The sequence below is a fragment of the Eschrichtius robustus genome, chromosome 1 (genome assembly GCF_028021215.1).
Source record: "Eschrichtius robustus isolate mEscRob2 chromosome 1, mEscRob2.pri, whole genome shotgun sequence".
Lineage (NCBI taxonomy): Eukaryota > Metazoa > Chordata > Mammalia > Artiodactyla > Eschrichtiidae > Eschrichtius > Eschrichtius robustus.
In genome coordinates this window covers 117,695,701-117,722,310 of record NC_090824.1, presented here as the reverse complement: position 1 = coordinate 117,722,310, position 26,610 = coordinate 117,695,701, and the positions used below count along the sequence as shown (strand labels likewise).

Here is a 26,610-nt window from a genome sequence, read left to right as displayed (position 1 = left end):
CAACACCACTCCTCGCCTCTTTTTATAGTGCCCTATTTTAGCTGTATGGATGCAAGACTTTCCCAAATTTTTCTAAGGATATACGTTACAGTTTTTAAAGGTGTTTCTTAAGTATCTCTTTTCTTTGGGGACAGTTTTTCTGTTTATACATCTGTGATCTCTGCTAATCATCTATTGCTTCTATATATGAAAAGCCTAAACATTCAACAATTACATGTTACATTTTTAGTTATTTATATTTTATATATTAAAACTGATGGTTGAAGGAGATGCAGGTGCTGCTGTTGAGAGAGCACGTGCTCGGGGAGCAGGTGCGCACAAAAATGCTGTAGGGATCCATGGGATGACAGGCTGAGCTCTAATAGCGTCTGCTACAGAGCTCTAAAGCCTCATGATTAAAACGGGGGCAACAGCTCCAAAATCGATAGAGCAAGGAGGATCAGAGAGTGAGACATGAGATGCTCTGTGGCTTTGTCCAGACTGCTCTGGACGTCTGTGGGAGGCAAGCCAATCTGAACACTTCCCTGCAGCACTGCAACCTGGAGCTGAGAGAAACCCCTTGCCCTCGGCTGTGGAGTTGTGATGAGCTGTGAGACTGACAGGGTCTTGTTGCTCCAGCCGGGTGTCAGGCCTGAGCCACTGAGGTGGGAGGGCCGACTTCAGGACACTGGACCACCAGAGACCTCCTGGCCCCACATAATATCAATCAACGAGAGCTCTCCCAGAGATCTCCATCTCAACGCTAAGACCCAGCTCCACTCAACGACCAGCAAGCTCCAGTGCTGGACACCCCATGCCAAACAACGAGCAAGACAGGAACACAACCCCACCCATTACCAGAGAGGCTGCCTAAAATCATAATAAGTTCACAGACACCCCAAAACACACCACCGGCTGTGGTCCTACACACCAGAAAGAGAAGATCCAACCTCATTCACCAGAACACAGGCACTACTCCCCTCCACCAGGAAGCCTACACAACCCACTGAATCAACCTTACCCGCTGGGGGCGGGCACGAAAAACAACGGGAACTACAAACCTGCATCCTATGAAAAGGAGAACCCAAACACAGTAAGTTAAGCAAAATGAGAAGACAGAGAAATACACAGCAGATGAAGGAGCAAGGTAACAACCCACCAGACCAAACAAATGAAGAGGAAGTAGGCAGTTTACCTGAAAAAAAATTCAGAGTAATGATAGTAAAGATGATCCAAAATCTTGGAAATAGAATGGAGAAAATACAAGAAACGTTTAACAAGGACCTAGAAGAACTAAAGAGCAAATAAACAATGATGAACAACACAATAAATGAAATTAAAAATTCTCTAGAAGGAATCAATAGCAGAATAACTGAGGCAGAAGAACGGATAAGTGACCTGGAAGATAAAATAGTGGAAATAACTGCAGCAGGGTAGAATAAAGAAAAAAGAATAAAAAGAATTGAAGACAGTCTCAGAGACCTCTGGGACAACATTAAACACACCAACATTTGAAGTATGGGATCCCAGAACAAGAAGAGAAAAAGAAAGGGACTGAGAAAATATTTGATGAGATTATAGTTGAAAACTTCCCAAATATGGAAAAGGAAATAGTCAATCAAGTACAGGAAGCACAGAGAGTCCCATACAGGATAAATCCAAGGAGAAACATGCCAAGACACATATTAATCAAACTACCAAAAATTAAATACAAAGAAAAATTATTAAAAGCAGCAAGGGAAAAGCAACAAATAACATACAAGGGAATCCCCATAAGGTTAACAGCTGATCTTTCTGCAGAAATTCTGCAAGCCAGAAGGGAGTGGCAGGACATATTTAAAGTGATGAAAGGGAAAAACCTACAACCAAGATTACTCTACCCAACAAGGGTCTCATTTAGATTTGATGGAGAAATTAAAACCTTTAGAGACAAGCAAAAGCTAAGAGAATTCAGCACCACCAAATCAGCTTTACAGCAAATGCTAAAGGAACTTCTCTAGGCAAGAAACACAAGAGAAGGGAAAGACCTCCAAAAACAAACCCAAAACAATTAAGAAAACAGTAATAAGAACATACTTATCAATAATTACCTTAAATGTAAATGGATTAAATGCTCCAACCAAAAGACATAGACTGGCTGAATGGATACAAAAACAAGACCCATATATATGCTGTCTACAGGAGACTCACTTCAGACCTAGGGACTGAAAAGTGAGATTGAAAGTGAGGTCATGGAAAAAGATATTCCATGGAAATGGAAATCAAAAGAAGGCTGGAGTAGCAATTCTCATATCAGACAAAATAGACTTTAAAATAAAGACTATTACAAGAGACAAAGAAGGACACTACATAATGATCAAGGGATCAATCCAAGAAGAAGATACAACAATTGTAAATATTTATGCATCCAACATAGGAGCACCTCAATACATAAGGCAAATGCTAAAAACCCTAGAAGGGGAAATTGACAGTAACACAATCATAGTAGGGAACTTTAACACCCCACTTTCACCAATGGACAGATGATCCAAAATGAAAATAAATAAGGGAACACAAGCTTTAAATGATACATTAAACAAGATAGACTTAATTGATATTTGTAGGACACTCCATCCAAAAACAACAGAATACACTTTCTTCTCAAGTGCTCATGGAACATTCTCCACGATAGATCATATCTTGGGTCACAAATCAAGCCTTGGTAAATTTAAGAAAATTGAAATCGGATCAAGTTTCTTTTCCAACCACAACGCTATAAGACTAGATATCAATTACAGGAAAAAAACTGTAAAAAATACAAACACATGGGGGCTAAACAATACACTACTAAATAACCAAGAGATCACTGAAGAAATCAAAGAGGAAATCAGAAAATACCTAGAAACAAATGACAGTGAAAACATGACAACCCAAAACCTCTGGGATGCAGCAAAAGCAGTTCTAAGAGGGAAGATTATAGCAATACAATACTACCTCAAGAAACAAGAAAAATCTCACATAAACAACCTAAACTTACACCTAAAGCAATTAGAAAAAGAAGGACCAAAAAACCCCAATGTTAGCAGAAGGAAAGAAATCATAAAGATCAGATCAGAAATAAATGAAAAAGAAACAAAGGAAATGATAGCAAAGATCTATAAAACTAAAAGTTGGTTCTTAGACAAGATAAATGAAATTGATAAACCATTAGCCAGACTCGTCAAGAAAAAAAGGGAAAAGACTCAAATCAATAGAATTAGAAATGAAAGGGAGAAGTAACAACTGACACTGCAGAAATACAGAGGATCATGAGAGATTACTATGAGCAACTGTATGCCAATAAAATGAACAACCTGGAAGAAATGGACAAATTCGTAGAAAAGCACAACCTTCTGAGACTGAACCAGGAAGAAATAGAAAATATACACACACCAATCAGAAGCACTGAAATTGAAACTGTGACTTAAAATCTTCCAACAAACAAAAGCCCAGGACCAGATGGCTTCCCAGGCGAATTCTATCAAACATTTAGAGAAGAGCTAACACCTATCCTTCTCAAACTCTTCCAAAATATAGCAGGAGGAGGAACACTCCCAAACTCATTCTATGAGACCACCATCACCCTGATACCAAAACCAGACAAAGATGTCACAAAAAAACTACAGGCCAATATCACTGATGAACATAGATGCAAAAATCCTCAACAAAATACTAGCAAACAGAATTCAACAGCACATTAAAGGATCATACACCATGATCAAGTGGGGTTTATCCCAGGAATGCAAGGATTCTTCAATGTATGCAAATCAATCAATGTGATACACCATATTAACAAATTGAAGAATAAAAACCATATGATCATCTCAGTAGATGCAGAAAAAGCTTTCAACAAAATTCAACACCATTTATGATAAAAAAAAAACCCCAGTAGAAAGTAGGCATAGAGGGAACTTACCTCAACATATTAAAGGCCATATTTGACATTATGCATTATTGTTGAACCTCTACCTGAAATCAGATACAAAGAGAAACTCTTTAATGTGTGTGTGTCTGTGTGTGAGTGTGTTTACCAGAGGTTTAGGTGCCATAGGAATATTCTCTCATTTGGGCCATTGACCTCTTTGCTTCAACATTCTGTTCTTTTAATAGTTTTCAGTTTCTTCAGAAGCCTGCTTTCATCCCCACTTCATCTCCCTACTAGGGAGGTATGGAAGTTGCTTGCCTGCTGGTGGCCCTTGCATGTGCATATGATCTTTGCTGTGATGCTTTAATACCTTTTACAAACTCCTTTGCTATTATGAAAATAGGATCTCAAGAGGGAGAGGATTAATATTTGTGTTCAGGCTGCCATTTTGCATTAGAATTCTCACCACATATTTTAAATTGTATTCTTGCACTTAGTGTGTGCCTTTGATATAATACCCCTCAAAAAACAAGTAACCAAGTCTTTTATGGTGTTTTTATAATTCAGTAGAGAGCTATTACATATTATTAACTTCATAAATGGAAGACTGTAGTCAGTTTTTTAATAACTGGAAACGGAGGAGGGGGAGTGACGGGAGGTAAGACTTCAGGGCGGAGTTGACGTTTGAGCTGAGGCTTGAACAAGGGGTAGATTTTGGACGTGTCAAGCTGAGAAGGTGTTGCACATGGAGAGACCTTAGCATGTACAGAAGTACGGATCAGAAAGTGCAGTAAGCAGTGATTAGATTGTTTCTAGTGTGATTAGAGCATAGGGTGTATGTGTATTTGGGTTGGCAGGGGACAGTTACAGGACACAAGGCTGGAAAGGCAAATTGGACTCAGATCAGGAAGCACCGTTCCATGCTCAGGCATTTGAATATTATTCTTTAGGCCACTGGGAACAGCTTTTGAGGAGGGCAGTAAAGATGGCCTAAGCTATCTTTTAGGTAGGTCACTCCAGTTGTAATAGAAAAGGTAGATTTAAAAGGTAAGATAGTTGAGGTAGAGCATCCTGTTAGGAAGCTATTAATTATAGTCTGAACCAGGACAGCAGAGGCCTATTCAAGTCACATATATCTATTTTCTTAGCAGTATTCATTGAACATCTACATTGTCTGCCAGGTATTCTGTTAGACATTGAGACTTTTTATTTTTTCCCTCAAAATATTTTTCATGTTCTTGTCTCCCTCCCAAGTCTCACTGGGACCATCACAGGCAAAGCTCTCATCACTTCATACCTGAGTTACTAGAGCCACAGTCTCTGTGGACTCTAGGGTCTCTCTCTAGTCCAATTTATTTTGTGTATCACTGACAAAATAATATTTACATATGATCTACATCGTATCAGTTTTTCATTTAAAAGCTTAATTTTCTTCCATACCAATCAAGTCTTAATTCCTTTTCTGGATATCAGTGCCCTCAGTCTGGCTCTACCCTGACTAACCAAATTTGTCTTACCACTTTCTAACACAAAAATGTTCTTATCAGTTGATCTCCTTACAGCATGCTCATTCTGCCCCCATGCCTTTCCTCCTGCGATCTCCTTGCTGTGAATATTATCTATATTTTCTTATTCAGATTCTTCCCATCTTTCAAGTCTTAGCTCAAGCATCATCTCCTCCCCAAAATTTCCTCTATATCCTCCTAGAAAAGATTATTGTCTTAACACTGTTTTTTCTATCCCCGTGGCATATCTGGCCCTTAATTGGGGCTTCCGTCCTCATAGTTGCCCCCTGGTTACAATATGACTGTAGGGGTGCCAGCTGTCCTAACCAAGTTCCACACAGGAAAAAGAAGTACAAAGGGCAAAAGCGACATCTCTCCCAGCTGAGTCAGCCCCATTTAAAAAGCTCTCCCAGGAACTTCCCTGGTGGTGCAGTGGTTAAGAATCCGCCTGCCAATGCAGGGGACATGGGTTTGAGCCATGGTCCGGGAAGATCCCACATGCCACAGAACAACTAAGCCTGTGCACCACAATTTCTGAGCCTGTGCTCTAGAGTCCACGAGCCACAACTACTGAGCCCATGTGCCACAACTACTGAAGCCCATGCACCTAGAGCCTGTGCTCTGCAACAAGAGAAGCCACCGCAATGAGAAGCCCGCGCACCGCAACGAAGAGTAGCCCCTGCTCGCTGCAATTAGAGAAAGCCTGCACGCAGCAATAAAGACCCAACGCAGCCAAAATTAATTAATTAATTAATTAATTAATTAAAAAAGAAAAGCATAGTCAATCTTTAAATAAAGAAATAAATAAATAAAGAGCTCTTCCAGAAGTCCCACCCAGTGACTGCTGCTAGGTTGGCCTCTTTGGTCACCCCCGGGTGCAAGGGAACTTTTTTTAGAGAGTCTTATTGAGAGTCTCAGTGTTGAACAAGTCCAGAGGGCACTGTTCACATAGAAAACAATACATAAAATAGAATGGAGTGTTCCATATTTTGATCTGGGTGATGATGACACAGTAAACATGTATGAAAAGTCATCAAGCTTTACATTTAAGGTTAGTAAACTTTATACTTTACTGAATTTATGTTATACTTCAATTAAAAAAAATTAATGCCCCTCTCCCCAAGAGTTGTGCAGTGTGATGACCCCGGGCACTTGTTGCAGGTAAAATTAGGATTATGTTCTCAGAAGAACATAAGGGAGAGTGGACATTGGGTTAGATATCTCTATATCTTTGTCACACATATAGGACTTTTTTCTGAAGGCTGTCGATACTTTTGGCATGTAAACCAAAGTTTTAAAATATCTCAGTGTTTAATGTAATATATTTATCATAGAGAAAATATCAACTTAAGTGTGAGAATGTTTCATACATCATCTTAACCTCTGGTATAACAAATTATTAAAGATTTTCTTTGTGTTTGATATTTAGTAGATATTAACTTGATATTGAAACATTTCAGCAAAAATGAAAGCATTGGCTTTGAAAAATAAATTACCGCATGTTAATTTTACTCGTGCTATAAGATATAAACAGTAAGTGAAAACTCAGTGTATACTTTTTGACTGCTTATGTACTTTAGATAGTATAAACAAGATTGGTTTTATCAACTCAGTACTAAAAGGATTCAGAACACTAGTCTCGATAAAATCAACATCCACTTTGGGTATTTCTAACCTGATAAATTAAAAGTGAGTACATAAAATTGATAATAAGTTAAAATCTAATCTGTATTTTTAAGTGCTTGTAAATATGTAATTTTTTGAAATTTTATCTCACTTTCAGGAATTTCTTGGAGGTCTAGTGGTTAGGACTCCAGGCTCTCACCGTGGAGGGTGTGGGTTCGATCCCTGGTCGGGGAACTAAAATCCCATAAACCATGTGGCCAAAAAAAAAAAAGAAATTTTATCTTACTTTCTTTTATTCTATTTTAGAAAAAATGGAAAAATAAGCAACCAAATCCACTTTGTCATTATGGAAAAATTACTAGAAAATGGGTGACTTGTGACTGGTCTGAGCTTTGTATATATTAAGTATCTTGTGTAATTTAAAATATATTGTAAGTAACAGGAATTAGGAAATGGTAACATTTTCAAGCATTTATTTCTCAGTGTTTGTGGGTTGATGTTCACTTTTTTTAAATTAAAAGTATAGTTGATTTACAATGTTATGTTAGTTTTTGGTGTACAGCAAAGTACACACACACACACACACACACACACATAATTTTTCAGATTCTTTTCCATTATAGGTTATTACAAGATATTGAATATAGTTCCGATGTTCACTTGTTTTTAAAGAAAGGTTGTTTTTTCCTTACTTAGGTTCACCCTCAGCAGCACCGGCTTCTTTTTGAAGTGTTTGATGAAAATCGATTGGTGAGTTCTATTGTACGAGTATAAAATGTGAAGCAAGGGTATATTTCAGTAGAGCAACAAGGAAAAGTGGGCTGGGTATCTGTGAGGTGAGGGATGCTTTTGGGGTGGTTATGGAGACTCTGGGCAAAATGGTGGAGAGAGAGAATTATTTTTTTCCCTCTTTTCTGGTGCTACTCTCTACCCTTCTGTTCTCCCAGGCACCTCTTGTGATTGTCAGTTCTCAGCAGATTCATGGTCTTCCTCAAGGCCTGACATGGCAGGAGATGCAGGAAAGGCAGCCTCTTTGTCTGGCCTTCCCAAACACTCATCCTTGTACCCTGGTTGGTAGTCCCAGGCTCAGAGCCTTCCCCTCCTCACTCCAGTGGATTTCTTGGGGTTACCTGTATCCAGTTATGACATCCCATCCTCTCCCTTATCCCCACCATTCTACAAAGGAAAGCTATCCTCTCTACACCGATGAAGTAAAGTCCTCTGAAGGTTTGCCAGCCCTTAGAGGGACAAAAAGCAAATATAACCTGATTTTATTTTTATAAAAGGATAGTTCTGATTCCTGATTTCCTAAAGACAGTCTTGAAATCCTATCCTTTTCCTAATTTGTCTCTTTGGAACTTTATTTCAAACCTTCTTTTTAGCATCTTACATTTACATTTTAAACCTGTAAGACTTGAATATGAAGGTGTAAGAACAGTGTTATATATTCAAAGCTTATCAGTTACCAAACAGAAGCACCAAAAAAGAAATTAAACAGTTTTATTCATTTTGTAGCTAACATAGAAACTGGATTTTTTAAAGAATCTATTTTTAGTGTTGGACTATATAACACTTTGTTTTTTCGGTCAAGAAGTGATAACTATACTAGTAACTGAAGATATTGCAGATGAAATCATTAGTTAGTATCATAACAGGCAAAGGTACTTTTTTGCAGCCAAGGGAGACTTCAGCACTAACTGGCAACCTAATTTTGTAAGGCTGAGTGACAGATGTTGATGATTTGCTTATCAGATTTGGTTAGTCATGGAGCTTTTCGTTTTCTGTTTGTATTTTTGCCTTTTTTTTTTTTTTTAACAGAATAGGGAATGTCTTCTGTTTTTTCCCTCTGTCGCTACAGATCTGTTTTCCTTCTAGATAGGACCAGGTGAAATTTAGTACTGGTGTTTTTTTAATCATGAAATAGACATACAAAAAATATATTTAATATAAATCTTTATTTTAAATAATAAGATAAATATCTGTACACTTATTACTCAACTTAAGAACTAGAATATTACCAAAATCTTCAAAACCCCTCATACTCCTCCCCAATAGCATCCCCTTTTCTTCCCCTGCAAGTAGTAGCCACTGTCCTGAATATTGTGTTTATCTTTCTTATTTAAAAATTTTTATCATGTATGTATGTATCCCTAAAAGCATAGTAGTTTCCTTTTTCATATTTTTTATTTTATTAGAATAGTAGCACTCTGAATACTTTCCTCTGTGACATGCTTTTTGCTTAATGTTATATTTGTAAGGTCGATCTGTAATAAGACATTTTACAGATGCATAGTTTTCCCTTCATCTGCAAATGCTGTAATACCATAATTTATGTATTTATCCTCCTTTATAGATATTAGTGTTGTTTCCAGGTTTTTGCTATAACCAGTTGATAAACATTCTTGCTATGTTTCCTGATATACGCGTATGAGTGTATCTCTAAGGTTCTAATTTTGGGGTTGAATTGCCGGGTCATGTGTTATTTTTCCTGTTGTTAGTGACACTGATATGAATTTCTTCCTGATTCTTGGGTACATAACTGGTGAACTATTTTATTTGAGTTATTTGCATATTGTCCACAAGGAGGACATGTTTATGCTTTCCACCCTGCTTATAGTTATCTGGTCTTTTTTGCTGATAATCTTAGTATGGTGTGACTCTTCATTGCCAAAACTGATATTTATCATGCTCTGATTGGTGCATTAACACTCCTTGACCATTTACCATGTATAGAGTACTCTACAGGGTGTCACGATATATCGAAAGAAAAAAAGCATTGCTTCTGATATTAACAATGGAATATTTCTAAAAGCAAAAAGAAAATAATGCACTTAACAGGATATTATAGATCCCCATACCAAGGAGTCAGAAGTCCTTGTAGTCTGGCTTGTGATTTGGTACATTAGCTTGCAACCCTAGACAGATTATTTAATCCTTCTGAAAATATTTTCTCATGTTTAAAAAATTGGAATAACAGTATTTGCCTTACCTATCTGATAAATATATTATGAAAATAAAGTGAGAGAGTAGTTATCAAAGCACTCAGAAAATTTTTCATCATTAATACAAAGTGTTATTTAACGTTCATGGAATCATGCGTTTGTGGCTCTCTGGTATCACATTTTGTGTGTTAACTACAGTATGCCATTTCGGGCATCTACTGTGTTAGATACTCTGCTATGCATTAGAAATGTAGTTTTTCTTAAGAAGCTCACTTTACTAGCAAAAGGGAACAAGAAATAATTAGAACAGGGTGGTGCTTATCATTCTAATGCTCTGATTTGCTGTTAGTCCTAGCAGGTAATTGAAGTGTACAGATCACCTGAGATGTCATAGAAACTGTAGCCATTGATGGAATAACAGGCTTGATTGTGTAGCAGTAAATTGGCCTATGCACTGTAAATGTCATTTTATCCTTCTCCTGTAGCATTCACAACTAAATTAGAAGTGCATCCTTTTCCTAGCAGATTCTCTTTGGAAATGTACAGCGAAGAGCACAGGTACACTTTTAAGGAAAGAGAATTTCTAGTCATCTGGAAGATATTTGCAATATAAGTGATATTTTTTCAGCCAGTTTTAAGAAGCTGGGGGTTAAAACTGTCATAGTTTGGTGATGGTTGTGGTGGTGGTGATGTTGATGGTGATGGGACATTTGAGAATGATGTGCCTTTAAATGAATTCTACCCACCAGTGCAAAAGTTAGTGCTTCCGTGTCACTACCCAAGAGCTATGTCTGCACGCATACAGCCTCTGAAGCTTTAGGAGACGCCTATCTTCCATATTCCAGGCGGAGATGCTGTGCTTCTCAAGTTCAGTGGTTGTATTAGTCAGGGTTTTCCAGAGAAACAGAACCAATAGGACACACACACACACACACACACACACAAACACACACACACACACAATGAGAGAGTGAGAGATAATGAGGTGGGGGGGATTGATTTACTTTAAGGAATAGCTTTACATGATAGTGGAAGCTGGCAAGTCTGAAATCTGTGAGATGGTGCTGGCAGGTTGCAGATTCAGGTAAGAGTTAATGCATCGGAAATCTGCAGTGCTGGGCAGCAAGCTGGAAACTAAGGCAGGGTTTCTGTGTTATAGTCTTGAGGCAGAATTGCTGCTTCCAGAAACCTGTCTTTGCTCTTAAGGCCTTTAACTGATTGGATGAGAGCCACCACATTATGGAGGGCATTCTGCTTTACTCAAAATCTACAGATTTAAATGCTAATCACATCTTAAAAATAGCTTCATAGCAACATCTAGTTCAGTGTTTGACCCATCAGCTGGGCAAAATAGCTTAGCCAAGTCAACACATGCAATTAACCATCACAGTGGATATTGGCCTTCAAAGTTCTAGTCAACTATTAGTATTATTCCAGAGCCTGTCCATAACATGTAGGTAATCACATTATTTTCTGTGTAGATAATCAATAACCAAATATCTCAGAATGTGGGGTCCTGAGCTTCAGTCTAATCCTAGGATATTATCTGTTTCATTCTAGAATGTGAAATTCCATAGGATTTGCATAGACTCCTTCCAAGTGAGGCCTGCCACCACTCTCCAGCTCTTCTCCCCTTGAGGTTAGGGTTGATGCTACTCTCTTGGCATCTGTTTGGTTGAAGGGCTTCATTCTACCCCAGGTTCTCCAGGTTGTACACATAACTGCTCTAATAGTGGTACAGATCCTATGCAGTCCCAGACCAGAGCCAGTAATGCAAACTGTTCAGCCTTCCTAGAATTTAAACTCAGACTGGAGTGCTAGGAGGTGCATTTGATTTTCTTACTTTTCCTTAGCTGAAGCCCTCTTTGCAAATGTTTCAAGCATCCTTCCTTCCTATCCAGCTGGACTACTTTTTGATATTTCCTTAGAAGTAGTAGCTAGATCCATCCAACCTCCTCCCTGGTGTTACTTAATGCTTGCATTGTGCCCAGTATGAGCTCAAGAGGATCAGAAGAAATGTTTAGTTGCAGTCCTCACACTCTGGAAGCTTAGAATCTAGTTAGGGGACATGAAACTGATGCTTACAGTGAAGCTTACCTAAGAGAAAACATTTATCTGGTTCATTTTATATTAACAACCAAAGGAGGAGAGGGCAGACACAGAAGCAAGAAAAACTACAATCCTGCAGCCTGTGGAACAAAAATCACATTCACAGAGAGATAGACAAGATAAAAAAGGCAGAGGGCTATATACCAGATGAAGGAACAAGATAAAACCCCAAAAAACAACTAAATGAAGGGGAGATAGACAACCTTCCAGAAAAAGAATTCAAAATAATGATAGTGAAGATGATCCAGGACCTCGGAAAAAGAATGGAGGCAAAGATCGAGAAGATGCAAGAAATGTTTAACAAAGACCTAGAAGAATTAAAGAACAAACAAACAGAGATGAATAATACAATAACTGAAATGAAAACTACACCAGAAGGAATCAATAGCAGAATAACTGAGGCAGAAGAACGGATAAGTGACCTGGAAGACAGAATGGTGGAATTCACTGCTGCAGAACAGAATAAAGAAAAAAGAATGAAAAGAAATGAAGACAGCCTAAGAGACCTCTGGGACAACATTAAACACAACAACATTCGCATTATAGGGGTCCCAGAAGGAGAAGAGAGAGAGAAAGGACCCGAGAAAATATTTGCAGAGATTATAGTCGAAAACTTCCCTAACGTGGGAAAGGAAATAGCCACCCAAGTCCAGGAAGTGCAGCGAGTCCCATACAGGATAAACCCAAGGAGAAACACACTGAGACACATAGTAATCAAATTGGCAAAAATTAAAGACAAAGAAAAATTATTGATGCAGCAAGGGAAAAATGACAAATAACATACAAGGGAACTCCCATAGGGTTAACAGCTGATTTCTCAGCAGAAACTCTACAAGCCAGAAGGGAGTGGCATGATATACTTAAAGTGATGAAAGGGAAGAACCTACAACCAAGTTTACTCTACCCAGAAAGGATCTCATTCAGATTCAGTGGAGAAATCAAAAGCTTTACAGACAAGCAAAAGCTAAGAAAATTCAGCACCACCAAACCAGCTCTACAAAAAATGCTAAAGGAACTTCTCTAAGTGCGAAACACAGGAGAAGAAAAGGACCTACAAAAACAAACCCAAAACAGTTAAGAAAATGGTAACAGGAACATACCTATCGATAGTGACCTTAAATGTGAATGGATTAAATGCTCCAACCAAAAGACACAGGCTTGCTGAATGGATACAAAAACAAGACCCATCTATATGCTGTCTACAAGAGACCCACTTCAGACCTAGGGACACATTCAGACTGAAAGTGAGGGGATGGAAAAAGATATTCCATGCAAATGGAAACCAAAAGAAAGCTGGAGTAGCAATACTCATATCAGATAAAATAGACTTTAAAATAAAGAATGTTACAAGAGACAAGGAAGGACACTACATAATGATGAAGGGATCAATCCAAGAAGAAGATATAACAATTATAAATATATATGCACCCAACATAGGAGCACCTCAATACATAAGGCAACTGCTAACAGCTGTAAAAGAGGAAATCAACAGTAACAAAATAATAGTGGGGGACTTTAACACCTCACTTACACCAATGGACAGGTCATCCAAACAGAAAATTAATAAAGAAACAGAAGCTTTAAATGACACAATAGACCAGATAGATTTCATTGATATTTATAGGACATTCCATCCAAAAACAGCAAATTACACTTTCTTCTCAAGTGCGCATGGAACATTCTCCAGGATAGATCACATCTTGGGTCACAAATCAAACCTCAGTAAATTTAAGAAAATTGAAATCATATCAAGCATCTTTTCTGGCCACAACGCTAGGAGATTAGAAATGAATTACAGGGGAAAAAACGTAAAAAACACAAACACATGGAGGCTAAACACTACATTACTAAATAACCAAGAGATCACTGAAGAAATCAAAGAGGAAATCAAAAAAAACCTAGAGACAAATGACAATCAAAATACAACAAGCCAAAACCTATGGGATGCAGCAAAAGCAGTTCTAAGAGGGAAGTTTATAACTATACAAGCCTACCTAAAGGAACAAGAAAAATCTCAAATAAACAATCTAACCTTACACCTAAAGGAACTAGAGAAAGAAGAACAAACAAAACCCAAAGTTAGCAGAAGGAAAGAAATCATAAAGATCAGAGCAGAAATAAATGAAATAGAAACAAAGAAACCAATAGCAAAGATCAATAAAACTAAAAGCTGGTTCGTTAAGAAGATAAACAAAATTGATAAACCATTAGCCAGACTCATCAAGAAAAAGAGAGAGAGGACTCAAGTCAATAATATTCGAAATGAAAGAGGAGAAGTTACAACAGACACCGCAGAAATACAAAGCATCCTAAGAGACTACTACAACCAACTCTATGCCAATAAAATGGACAACCTGGAAGAAATGGACAAATTCCTAGAAAGGTATAACCTTCCAAGACTGAATGAAGAAGAAATAGAAAATATGAACAGACCAATCACAAGTAATGAAATTGGAACTGTGATTAAAAATCTTCCAACAAACAAAAGTCCAGGACCAGATGGCTTCACAAGTGAATTCTTTCAAACATTTAGAGAAGAGCTAACACCCATCCTTCTCAAACTCTTCCAAAATATTGTGGAGGAAGGAACACTCCCAAACTCATTCTATGAGGTCACCATCACCCTGATACCAAAACCAGACAAAGATACTACAAAAAAAGAAAATTACACACCAATATCACTGATGAATATAGATGCAAAAATGCTCAACAAAATACTAGCAAACAGAATCCAACAACACATTAAAAGGATCATACACCATGATCAAGTGGAATTTATCCCAGGGGTGCAAGGATTCTTCAATATATGCAAATCAATCAGTGTGATACACCATATTAACAAATTGAAGAATAAAAACCATATGATCATCTCAATAGATGCAGAAAAAGCTTTCAACAAAATTCAACACCGATTTATGATAAAAACTCTCCAGAAAGTGGGCATAGAGGGAACCTACCTCAACATAATAAAGGCCATATATGACAAACCCACAGCAAACATCATTCTCAATGGTGAAAACCTGAAAGCATTTCCTCTAAGATCAGGAACAAGACAAGGATGTCCACTCTGTCTGCTATTATTCAACATAGTTTTGGAAGTCCTAGCCACAGCAATCAGAGAAGAAAAAGAAATAAAAGGAATACAAATTGGGAAAGAAGAAGTAAAACTGTCACTGTTTGCAGGTGACATGATACTATACATAGAGAATCCTAAGGATGCCACCAGAAAACTACTAGAGCTAATCAATGAATTTGGTAAAGTAGCAGGATACAAAATTAATGCACAGAAATCTCTTGCATTCCTATACACTAATGATGAAAAATCTGAAAGAGAAATTAAGGAAACACTCCCATTTACCACTGCAACAAAAGAATGAAATACCTAGGAATAAACCTTCCTAGGGAGACCAAAGACCTGTATGCAGAAAACTATAAGACACTGATGAAAGAAATTAAAGATGATACAAACAGATGGCGAGATATACCATGTTCTTGGATTGGAAGAATCAATATTGTGAAAATGACTATACTACCCAAAGCAATCTACGGATTCAATGCAATCCCTATCAAATTACCAATAGCATTTTTTAGGGAACTAGAACAAAAAACCTTAAAATTTGTATGGAGACACAAAAGACCACAAATAGCCAAAGCAGTCTTGAGGGAAAAAAACGGAGCGGAGGAATCAGACTCCCTGACTTCAGACTTTACTACAAAGCTACAGTAATCAAGACAATATGGTACTGGCACAAAACCAGAAATAGAGATCAATGGAACAAGATAGAAAGCCCAGAGGTAAACCCATGCACCTATGGTCAACTAATCTATGACAGAGGAGGCAAGGATATACAATGGAGAAAAGACAGTCTCTTCAACAAGTGGTGCTGGGAAAACTGGACAGCTACATGTAAAAGAATGAAATTAGAACAATCCCTAACACCATACACAAAAATAAACTCAAAATGGATTAGAGACCTAAATGTAAGACTGGACACTATAAAACTCTTAGAGGAAAACATAGGAAGAACACTCTTTGACATAAATCACAGCAAGATCTTTTTTTGATCCACCTCCTAGAGTAAAGGAAATAAAAACAAAAATAAACAAATGGGACCTAATGAAACTTAAAAGCTTTTGCACAGCAAAGGAAACCATAAACAAGACGAAAAGACAACTCTCAGAATGGGAGAAAATATTTGCAAATGAATCAACGGACAAAGGATTAATCTCCAAAATATAGAAACAGCTTATGCAGCTCAATATTAAAAAAACAAACAACCCAATCCAAAAATGGACAGAAGACCTAAATAGATATTTCTCCAAAGAAGACATACAGATGGCCTACAGACACATGAAAGAATGCTCAACATCATTAATCATTAGAGAAATGCAAATCAAAACTACAATGAGATATCATCTCACACCGGTCAGAATGGCCATCATCAAAAAATCTAGAAACAATAAATGCTGGAGAGGGTGTGGAGGAAAGGGAACACTCTTGCACTGTTGGTGGGAATGTAAATTGATACAGCCACTATGGAGAACAGTATGGAGGTTCCTGAAAAAACTACAAATAGAACTACCATACGACCCAGCAATCCCAATACTGGGCATATACCCTGAGAAAAGCATAGGTCAAAAAGAGTCATGTACCAAAATGTTCATTGCAGCTCTATTTACAATAGCCAGGACATGGAAGCAACCTAAATGTCCATCGACAGATGAATGGATAAAGAAGATGTGGCACATATATACAATGGAATATTACTCAGCCATAAAAAGAAATGAAATGGAGGTATTTGTAATGAGGTGGATGGAGTTGGAGTCTGTCATACAGAGTGAAGTAAGTCAGAAAGAGAAAAACAAATACAGTATGCTAACACATATATACGGAATCTAAGGGGAAAAAAAAAAAAAAAAAGGCCATGAAGAACCTAGTGGCAAGACGGGAATAAAGACACAGACCTACTAGAGAATGGACTTGAGGATATGGGGAGGGGGTGGGGTGAGATGTGACAGGGTAAGAGAGTGTCATGGACATATATACACTACCAAATGTAAAATGGATAACTAGTGGGAAGCAGCCGCATAGCACAGGGAGATCAGCTCGGTGCTTTGTGACCACCTAGAGGAGTGGGATGGGGAGGGTGGGAGGGAGGGAGATGCAAGAGGGAAGAGAAATGGGAACATATTGTATATGTATAACTGATTCACTTTGTTATAAAGCAGAAGCTAACACACCATTGTAAGGCAATTATACTTCAATAAAGATGTTTTAAAAAAAAAAAAATTACAAATAAAGGAAAAGACTTCACAAAAAAAAAAAAAAAAAAAAGAAGTTGTGGTACATATATACAATGGAATATTACTCAGCCATAAAAAGGAACGAAATTGAGTCATTTGTTGAGACGTGGATGGATCTAGAGACTGTCATACAGAGTGAAGTAAGTCAAAAAGAGAAAAACAAATATCGTATATTAACGCATGTATGTGGAACCTAGAAAAAGGGTACAGGTGAACCAGTTTGCATGGCAGAAATTGAGACACAGATGTAGAAAACAAATGTATGGACACCAAGGGGGGAAAGCGGTGGGGGTGTGATGAATTGGGCGATTGGGATTGACATGTATACACTGATGTGTATAAAATTGATGACTAATAAGAACCTGCTGTATAAAAAGTAAATAAAATTAAATTTAAAAATTAAAAAAACAAAAAACAACCAAAGGAGATTTGCGTATTAACTGGAAGTTTTAGGCCACAGGCATGAGCAGTTTAATCTCACTGATCAGCTTATTGGAAGTGATCCATTTTTTGAGTCATCAGATTCCTAACTTAATTCAAGAAGGAAAGCTGTTGTAGTTATTTGAAGGTATAGTGAAAAGATTAGGACTCTTGCTTCTTAAAGAAACAAGATTATAAGGGAATATGTACTGAAGTCTATAAAATCATAAAATAGATTATACAAAACCAAAATAGCATAATAATTTTATTACTAAGTTTATAATTGTACCCATTCTAAAACATAGTACTATCTCATTCTAGTCAGAAATACAATTTAGTAAATTCCATATTTCTATTTTGTCCTCTTAATTGATTAAAAACACTGTTTAGAAAATTGTGATTGAGAACAGATCTATCTTAAGTTTTCTTTTTTAAACAAAATGCAGGTATATGTTTTACATATTTGCTTTTACTTAGAAAAAAAAACTTAGAAAAATACAACTTGGGTGTAGTACCATGTGGTGTAAACAACTGAACTATTTTACTTTTTACTTTCCTATGAATGAGCCAGTATGTATTTATTACTGGAGTTCCAGCTGTAAAATTCAGGTAAGGGGTTTAAATATACCCTAGAGTATTATTTAAAAACAAATTTGTTTCTTTCAAATAGAATACCAACCTTGGTCTATGACATTTAGGGGAGAAATTAAAATATTAAACTTCTGTTACCTAGTAAACTGAAAATAAAGGTTAAACAAATACAAAGCAGAAAAATACATATACAAAATAACAACATCTGAAAGGACAAACAGTCTACTGTTCTCTCCTGCAGGAGCTCTATCAGCAGTGGGTAAGTAATTCCACCTCTAGGGCAGTCCTAGTACTCAAAAATGTAAACAAGTATGTACTTTGTTTATATCAAGAAATATGCAGCATGGTTTATACTTCTTCACAGATATCGAACAACTAAATGAATTGTTTCAGTGCACCAGTAGGGGGCAGCAAAGAGCTCTTAGAGTTTTTCAGAACAGAATTGGCATTGAGATATGTTTATTTGATGTGTTAAATCCTTTTTAGACTTCTTTACCTACCACAACACTCTCTTAACTGAATGAATTGCAGAGACAGTGGAATAAAATATCTTGTGTGCTCAAACTATATTGGGGGATAGTTTTTCTGTCTAATCTGCATATATTTTTAATGGAATGTTTGCTTAGGCTATTTCTTGGCAGAGTTTTAATAGTCAAAATATAAATGGCATCATTTAAAGACTGTACTGCTTGGCTGGAAAAGCCTTAAAATTACAGGAGAAAATGCTTGGTGACAGCTTCTCTCGAACTTTTTTTTTCCTCAGACGTATGCTCAAGTTTTGCAGTAGTATTACTAGGCAAATTTTGTATTTCGATCCTTCAGCTTTCACTTTTTATAAGTACGTAGTGTTTTGGAAGCTAAAATATTTATCTATTTGATTTAATGCTAAAGTTTTAATTCACCTCAAAGTTTTGGTATTTCCAAATTTATACGTGTTTGAATTTACTCATTTTAAAAATATTAACAGTCTATATTCCTTTCTATTTTTACTAAATTGGCTAAATTGACTAGATTTCTATGTTTACTAAATTGACTGTTTGGAAATTCAATCCTTGATTTGATACTCAATTACATGGAGTTTCATTCCTACCAACTTCCTGTAATTCTATCCCTATGGGTAAAAATATTAGTGGTCAAACTCTGCAGGAGAAAGCATAGGCACCGTGATTCGCATAGTTAAATGTTCATTTAGTAGAGCTGGAGTGAAAAAATACTGTTTCAACTTGAAATGCTAGAAGATTGTTGTTCTTGTGTTACTCATTCATGCAAATTGGAGAAGGTATAATTGAAACAAGGTTGGCAGTGTTTGAGGCAGTGTGCTGCAGCTGAGCTCAGCTTAAAGGTCGCTGGAAATCAAGTGCTTTGTAAGTGAAGGCATTTTGACTACAGACGATTCAAGACATTTTGGAAACGTCAGTCTCGGGAATGGTCCGTCTTTTTCTTTCTGTGATATCTGGTCTCTAAGGTTTTACTTAGGAAAAAGACTACGACTTCTGAGCTCTTTTAGGCACCACAAATGATTTTTTCTTTCGATGCAGTGCAGCTGCTTCTAGCCTGTCTACCGACAGAGATCTTTGTTATGACTTTCAGCCCTTAACATGTTTGGAAATGAGAACAAATGGCACAAAGCTTACGATTGCACTTTGCAGCCAGAAGAAGCAATACTTATCCTGTGTCAGAAACCTCTGGAGATGATTCGGATAGCAGTGTTCACATGTGCTTCACGAGACCAACACGGATTTCAACGTCTAACGTGGTTCAAATGAAGCTGACTCCCGGACAGACTACACTACCTCCGTTAATAAAGGAAAACGTTAAGTCTCAGGAAGGATCATCTGTTCCTTCACCTGAAAATGTTAATAAAAAGAGCAGCTGTCTGCAGATTTCACTACAGCCAACAAGGTACAGTGGATGTCTTCAGTCTGGCAATGTCTTAGCTGATGGTGATCATGCTTCATTTACTTGTGTCTTGAAGGATGGCAGTGCTGTGGTTGATAATGAACTGAATGCTGTGGATGATGGTAACCTCTTGAGCAGTCGTGCCATTTGCAGTGGTAGCCTTAGTCACTTCTCAGCCAGTGAGAACGGGTCTTATAGCAGCAACGGTAGTGATTATGGGTCATGCACAAGTATCACCAGTGGAGGTTCATACACCAACAGTATCATCAGTGATAGCAGTGGTTATACTTTTCCACCAACTGATGATACCTTTTTTGGTGGAAATTCATCTTCTGACAGCATCTCCAATAGAAGTTTGCCAAACAGGAATACTACTCCATGTGAAATTTTTTCGAGAAGTAGAAGTACAGTTCCCTTTGTCCAGCATGACCTGGATCGTGGACTAGAGATTATGAAATTGCCAGTGAGCAGGAACTCGAAAATTCCACTAAAACGTTGTTCATCCTTAGTCATTTTTCCTAGGAGTCCTTCAAATACCCCACCAACTTCTCTAACAAGTACAGGTACTCCTCCAAGCAAAGGATCCTATCAGACCTCACACCAGTTTATTATTTCTCCTAGTGAAATTGCCCACAATGAAGATGGCAGTAGTGCTAAGGGATTTCTTTCAACAGCTGTCAATGGACTTCGGTTATGTAAAACAATCCGTACTCCCAGAGGAGTAAGAGACATACAACCTCTTCACAGCTCATTACAAAAGAAAATTGTTATTGCAAATAATAGTCCAAATCAGACTGTCTGTGAAAAGTCATCTGAAGGATATTCTTGCGTTTCAGTGCATTTCACCCAACAAAAAGCAACTGCATTAGATTGTGAAACAGCAAATGGTGATTGTAGACCAGAGATGTCAGAAATTAAGCTTAATTCTGATTCAGAGTATATTAAGCTTATGCACAGGACATCTGCATGTTTACCATCTTCCCAAAATGTAGATTATCAAATAAATATCAATGGACAGTTGGAAAGACCACATTTACAGATAAACAAAAACCATGCTTTTTTACAAAGAAGTATTTCATTGGGAGGAACTTATCCAAATGTTTCCTGTTTATCCAGCCTTAAGCACAGTTGTTCTAAGGGGGGACCATCTCAATTACTCATAAAGTTTGCATCTAGAAATGAAGGTAAAGTTGATAATTTAACAAGAGACAACAACAGAGATTTCACAAATGAACTATCTAATTCTTTACAGCATTCTTGTAAGGTAAGTCTCCTTTGGTCTTGGTAAATGTTATTTTATACTAGAATGGCTCTATGAAATATTTGGTTAAAATTTATTATAACTTGGCAGCTTTATATATTTTCTTGGCCTTAGCTAGCAAGCACTGTGTAGTCATGAACTTTATGTTTGTAAATCTGAAAAAATGCCCAGTAGTGTTTCAATCTATTTGTTATTTTATCAATGTAGAAAATATGTATTAAAAAAAACTTTCCAAAGTGATTTAAGCCATAAAACATTTCTGTAGCATAAAAACAAGCTATAAATAATAATTTATTTGATAACATTTTGCTTTCGTATGTTTTCCCCTCAAGTGGCATGGTATTTTAATGTCTAACTCCGGATTTTATTCCTACTTTCAAAAATGCTCATTTAGTATTCTCCCCTCCTTAAGCATTGTGAAAAAAAGTAAAATATAGAAAGCCACTCAAAGTATTAAACAGTAAAAAGTCTACATAAAAATGTGAAAATCTTCTTATAAATGAACATAGAGAAAATGTTTCTTTAAAATACATATATTTATTTGATCATCGATAAAAACTGTTATGCTGAATGTTTAAAGCAGAGGAAAAATAAATGTTATCTGCATTTGTATATACCCTTAACCACAGGAATTTTGTTTCCACCCTATTTTTCTTTAGCTACCAGTTAAGTGTGCCTTCTAAAATGTAACTCACTCAACAATATTGAATTCTAAATTTTGTATTTTTAAATTTGGTTTCAATTGCTAGGTATTTTCCATAATTCTCTAATTACCCAATTAATTTGTTATTTTGGTAATTTTGCTTTATTGTATTAGTAATTTAACTCTAGTGAATCTTAACCAAAACAGTTTTTTAATGTAATTTGGCCTTTCCAAAGTATTTTAAGTGTTTTGAACTTAAATAGATTTTTAAAATTTCTGTATTTGGAAGATCTTGCCAGATTTCTGGAAATGAAAAAAATGTTTCTGACTAAACCAATTCTAGATGACAGTACATAATAGTTTTGGGGAAAAAAACTTATCTGTTTATCTGTGTTTGTATAACAATATCACTCAATATTAAAGATTCTTTTAACACTTCTGGGCAAATAAAATATTAAGTAATTGCTGGTTTGTTTTCTCTCTTTTGAAGTCTGATAAATGTAATTCTTGTTATCCAATGCCCAGATGTTAATATAAGCAGCTACTTTACTGAGGATGAATAAAGATCACATTTCAAATTCTGATGTATGTTTTAGAATTATTAATTCCATTTACAAAACTTTTAAAACACCAGCTGTTAGGAGATTATAATCCATTCAGTTGTCTTGTCTTCTAAAAAAAAGCAATTCAGTGATATTATGAAGAAATACATTAATAGTTTGCTAATTGTATGACATGTACCTTGTAAATTTATTTTACATTTAATGAAATAATTAACCTGAAAGGAAAAATTAACGTAGAAATATTTCTAGAAATATCCTTTAAATAGTTGATTTTGTGGTAATATTATAGTTTGTTGTTGTTGATGCTTTTGAAAAACTGGTATTTTTAATGTTTTTTTTTAAAAGTGTGACTGCCTTTTGCATGGCTAAAAGATACACTTTTATTGGCTTTATTTAAAATTAGGTAAGCTAACTTAAATATTTTTTTGTGACAGCCAAATGCCTAGCTTTCTGCAGATTCTATTTTTTTTGATAGATTATTGGATTATAAAATAGTTCAGAAGTGTGTCATTTGCTGGAGAGCTTTAAATTGTTCCTCCTTTTAATGTTTATTAAACAACTGTTTATACAAGAAATGTAAACAATATAGGACCATTACCTTTAACACATACTGGATCTAAATTGATCTAATTGTTTAGTGGTAAATCAAGGGCTTGTTTTAAGAGGAAAATAGTAATGTTGTTTTTTCTAAACATAGCAGTGACAACAATAATGGGGTTTTAGAAATAATCCTGTGTTTATCAATAATTATATATTAATCTAATTATAGTGGTATATTGTAACTCATTTATAAATAAACAGCTCCCAAAATATTTCCCATGACTCCAGTTAGTCTGGGTTAGTATTCTGATATGCTGAGTCTGGATTCACATTTAACAAGTTGATATTAGAGTAGCATTTAGTAATGTCAGCTATCTGTACCCAGCAGCCATGAAATTAAATCACTGCTTTGGTCAGGGACCCTGGTTTCTAAAGCACTGAGAGGTCTACAGACTCTTTTCTTCTGTGTTTAGCTACCAGTCTCTAGGAGAATAGTATCCAGTTTCTAGCTCTCTATAATCAACAGCTCATTACTGGCTAATTTTTAAAATTTAGTGAGAACTTTTACCTGTATCTGTGACTGGGGTTCTGTGTGTTGTTTACAACTTGGGATGAAGATGAGACTTTGTATTCCACATAATAATGTTGATTTCACTTATTGCCTTCAAAGAGCATAACAATAACTGGCATATATTTATTATATATATTTTTTGAGAGACAATATTACTTTTGTAAAGGCTTTATAATGACTTTTGATCTGAAAGTAGATATTTGATATTTTAACATTGTGTGTATTGTCAGCTCGATCAAGAGATAGGTTAAGGAGCTAAGATGGTTTTTATACAGTTACAGAAATTACCGTTCAGATTTCTAAAATCTGTGCAATAGTTAGTTTACTCTATTATTATTTTATTTTTCCCTATCGTTTTTTTAATTTCCTGTATTGTTAGGATGCTCAGAAATTTCATTGCCCTATTATTTAAAATACCTTAGCATTTGCCTAAGCTTGTATATGTCTTCCATACTTCATGTATATGCATGCTTTTATCAGAAATTTTGACTTTACATTTTTCTTTTTATTATAAACGTTTTTGTTTATTTTCTGTTATTTAATCCTGGGTAGGTAAATTGCTTAAGCCTAGTGTAGAAGAACTTTAAAAAACTATGTTTCAATTATTTCAAAGCCTTTAAAACTAATGTCAAGAATTTATATTTCAATAATATATTTAGTTGTTCTTCCCAAAATAACTGTTTTAAATATATACTATTTTTAGTGTTCCATTATTTTCTTAGTCCTTATTTTATTAACTTTAGCAGAATATTTAGAGACATTTGGTTAAATTTATTTTGAACACTTAATCTTTCCTATAAAAATCAATATAGTTTATAAGTATTGACCCTAAAACTGTAATGCAACAATGTTAATGACCAGTTTTAGATACCTGGTGAGAGGTGTGTGCATGTATATGTACATTTCTTAGGACTGAAGAGCTAAAATATTAATTTCAGGGTGGTTCAGGGAGGTGAATTGTTTGCTTCAGAAATACTTTGTATTTCTCTGTAGATGTGTCTTTAATTCATTCATCTGGCACATGTTTGAGTGCCTACTGTTTGCCAGTCACTGACTCAAGCTCTGGGAATAAAAGATACCGAAGCACAGTTTCTACTTGGGGCAACTCCCATTCTAGTTAGAGACACACTGGTAGATAAAAAAAAATTCAGTCTAAAGTGTGATGTACTAAAATAGAGCTGTATATAAGAATGTGAGAAAGATACAGTGTGACTCGAGCACAGGGAGTCCAGGGATGCGGGAGGAGATGATACGCTGGCAGTGGGTGGGAGTCCCATGGCATGGAGCACCTCATGCTGAAAGAAAGCAGTGTGTCTCCTGCTAACAATAATAGTTAGGCAATGGAAGTCGTTATTTGAGAGTGTGACGTGCTCACTTTTATGTCTTTAGATGATAATTTCTTATGACACCATGGATTATAAGTGAATTAAAGTTTTCTTAACTTGGATGGCCAGGTGAATAGTGACATCATGAACTAAGATAGGGAATTCAGAAGAAGGGGCCAGATTGGGAGGGCAAAGAAAAAACCATGCGTCATTAAGTTTCTGTACTGAGAAGCTGCCCTGGTAGTACTGCTGTCAAGTAGGGTAGTTGGAGATATGGGCTCAGGACTCAGGAGAGAAGTGAGAGCTGGAAATGTAGCTTGGGAGTCATGAGTCTAGTCAAAGACTTAGGTAAGGATGAACTGAAAAAAGCATGAAAGTGAGATGGAAGGAGTGATAAATCAGAATTCTGGGGACTACCAACTTTGGAGAAACAGTGGAAAAGGAGATAAGAAGGAGACCAAGAAAGAGCCACCGGCGGAGCAGAGAGGCCAGGAGAGCTTGGAGGCCTGAAAGCCAAGGGAAGGGAAAGTTCAAGGTGAGCAGCATACAGTGCCATGGAATTTAGGTATCCATTGAATGTAAGAGGTCCTTGGTGACTTTAGTAAAAGTAGGCTCAGGAGCATAGTGTAAAAGCCTGGTTGAAGAAAGAATGAAACAGGTGAGGAAGCAAAAACAGCAGGCATAGCTTGTTTGCTCAATGTCATAAAAATAGTCATGAGTTAGTGTAGGCAAGGTATATATTTAATGGCTATTATATAGAAGACATGGTATTATGTGGTTATAATTGCATAAGACAAACTGTCCACAAGGATATTGCAGCCTGTTCTCTAGGAGGAGAAAAGGTCTGTAGCTCTCTGTTCTTTCACCTTAGAAGTAAAGAATAAATGAGCATCGGCAGTGAAAACTGAAATGGAGACTGAGCAATATGAAATGAAGGGAACAAAAAATTAGGAGTGAAAGCGTGAAACCACCTATGAGTAGTCACAACTCGTGGCGAGCAGCATTATCCTAACGTTCTCCTCCCCCTCCCTACCACCAAAAATAAGACAAAACAAAAATAGAGCTTCCAGGTAGAAAACAGGTCAGGGTTTAAGGCCTATTCCTAGAAACGACTTGGAGAAGAGGCACCTCTGTCTTGCTGTCACCGGCTTCTTCCAGCATATGGAGCCCACCGTGTGCTACCTGTTGTGAGGCCTGGCCCCTCTAGATCCACTCTCCCTTTATGTTATGAGTGACAGGGAACAGGATGAACTAGGAGAAGCCAGGACTGGAGGCTGTGTGGGCAGAAGGGGCTTGGCAGAGTCCCTGGGTGTGGCCAGCCAACGTGTTGAGGTCAGGAGGGTGGTTAGCAGGAGTGAATGAGTGCTGAGAAGGGCATCCAATGATCTTGTCAGCATATACACAAAATTCCTGAAGTCTTGCTCAAGTGTGTGGTTCGGTATTTTTTGT

The 26,610-nt window shown here is 36.6% G+C and overlaps 1 protein-coding gene across 2 annotated transcripts in view; it reads left to right on the top strand.

The window, feature by feature from the left end:
• Positions 1-26,610, top strand: part of NEDD4 (NEDD4 E3 ubiquitin protein ligase) — a 145,970-nt gene that overhangs the window by 35,721 nt on the left and 83,639 nt on the right. Inside the window, exon 5 of one of the 2 annotated variants that reach the window (XM_068551981.1) lies at positions 7,690-7,743. In XM_068551981.1, coding sequence (XP_068408082.1) covers positions 7,690-7,743 — 54 coding nt within the window. Of the gene's footprint in view, positions 1-7,689; positions 7,744-19,754; positions 21,523-26,610 lie in introns of those variants that run through there. The other variant, XM_068551973.1, reaches the window with a different exon arrangement.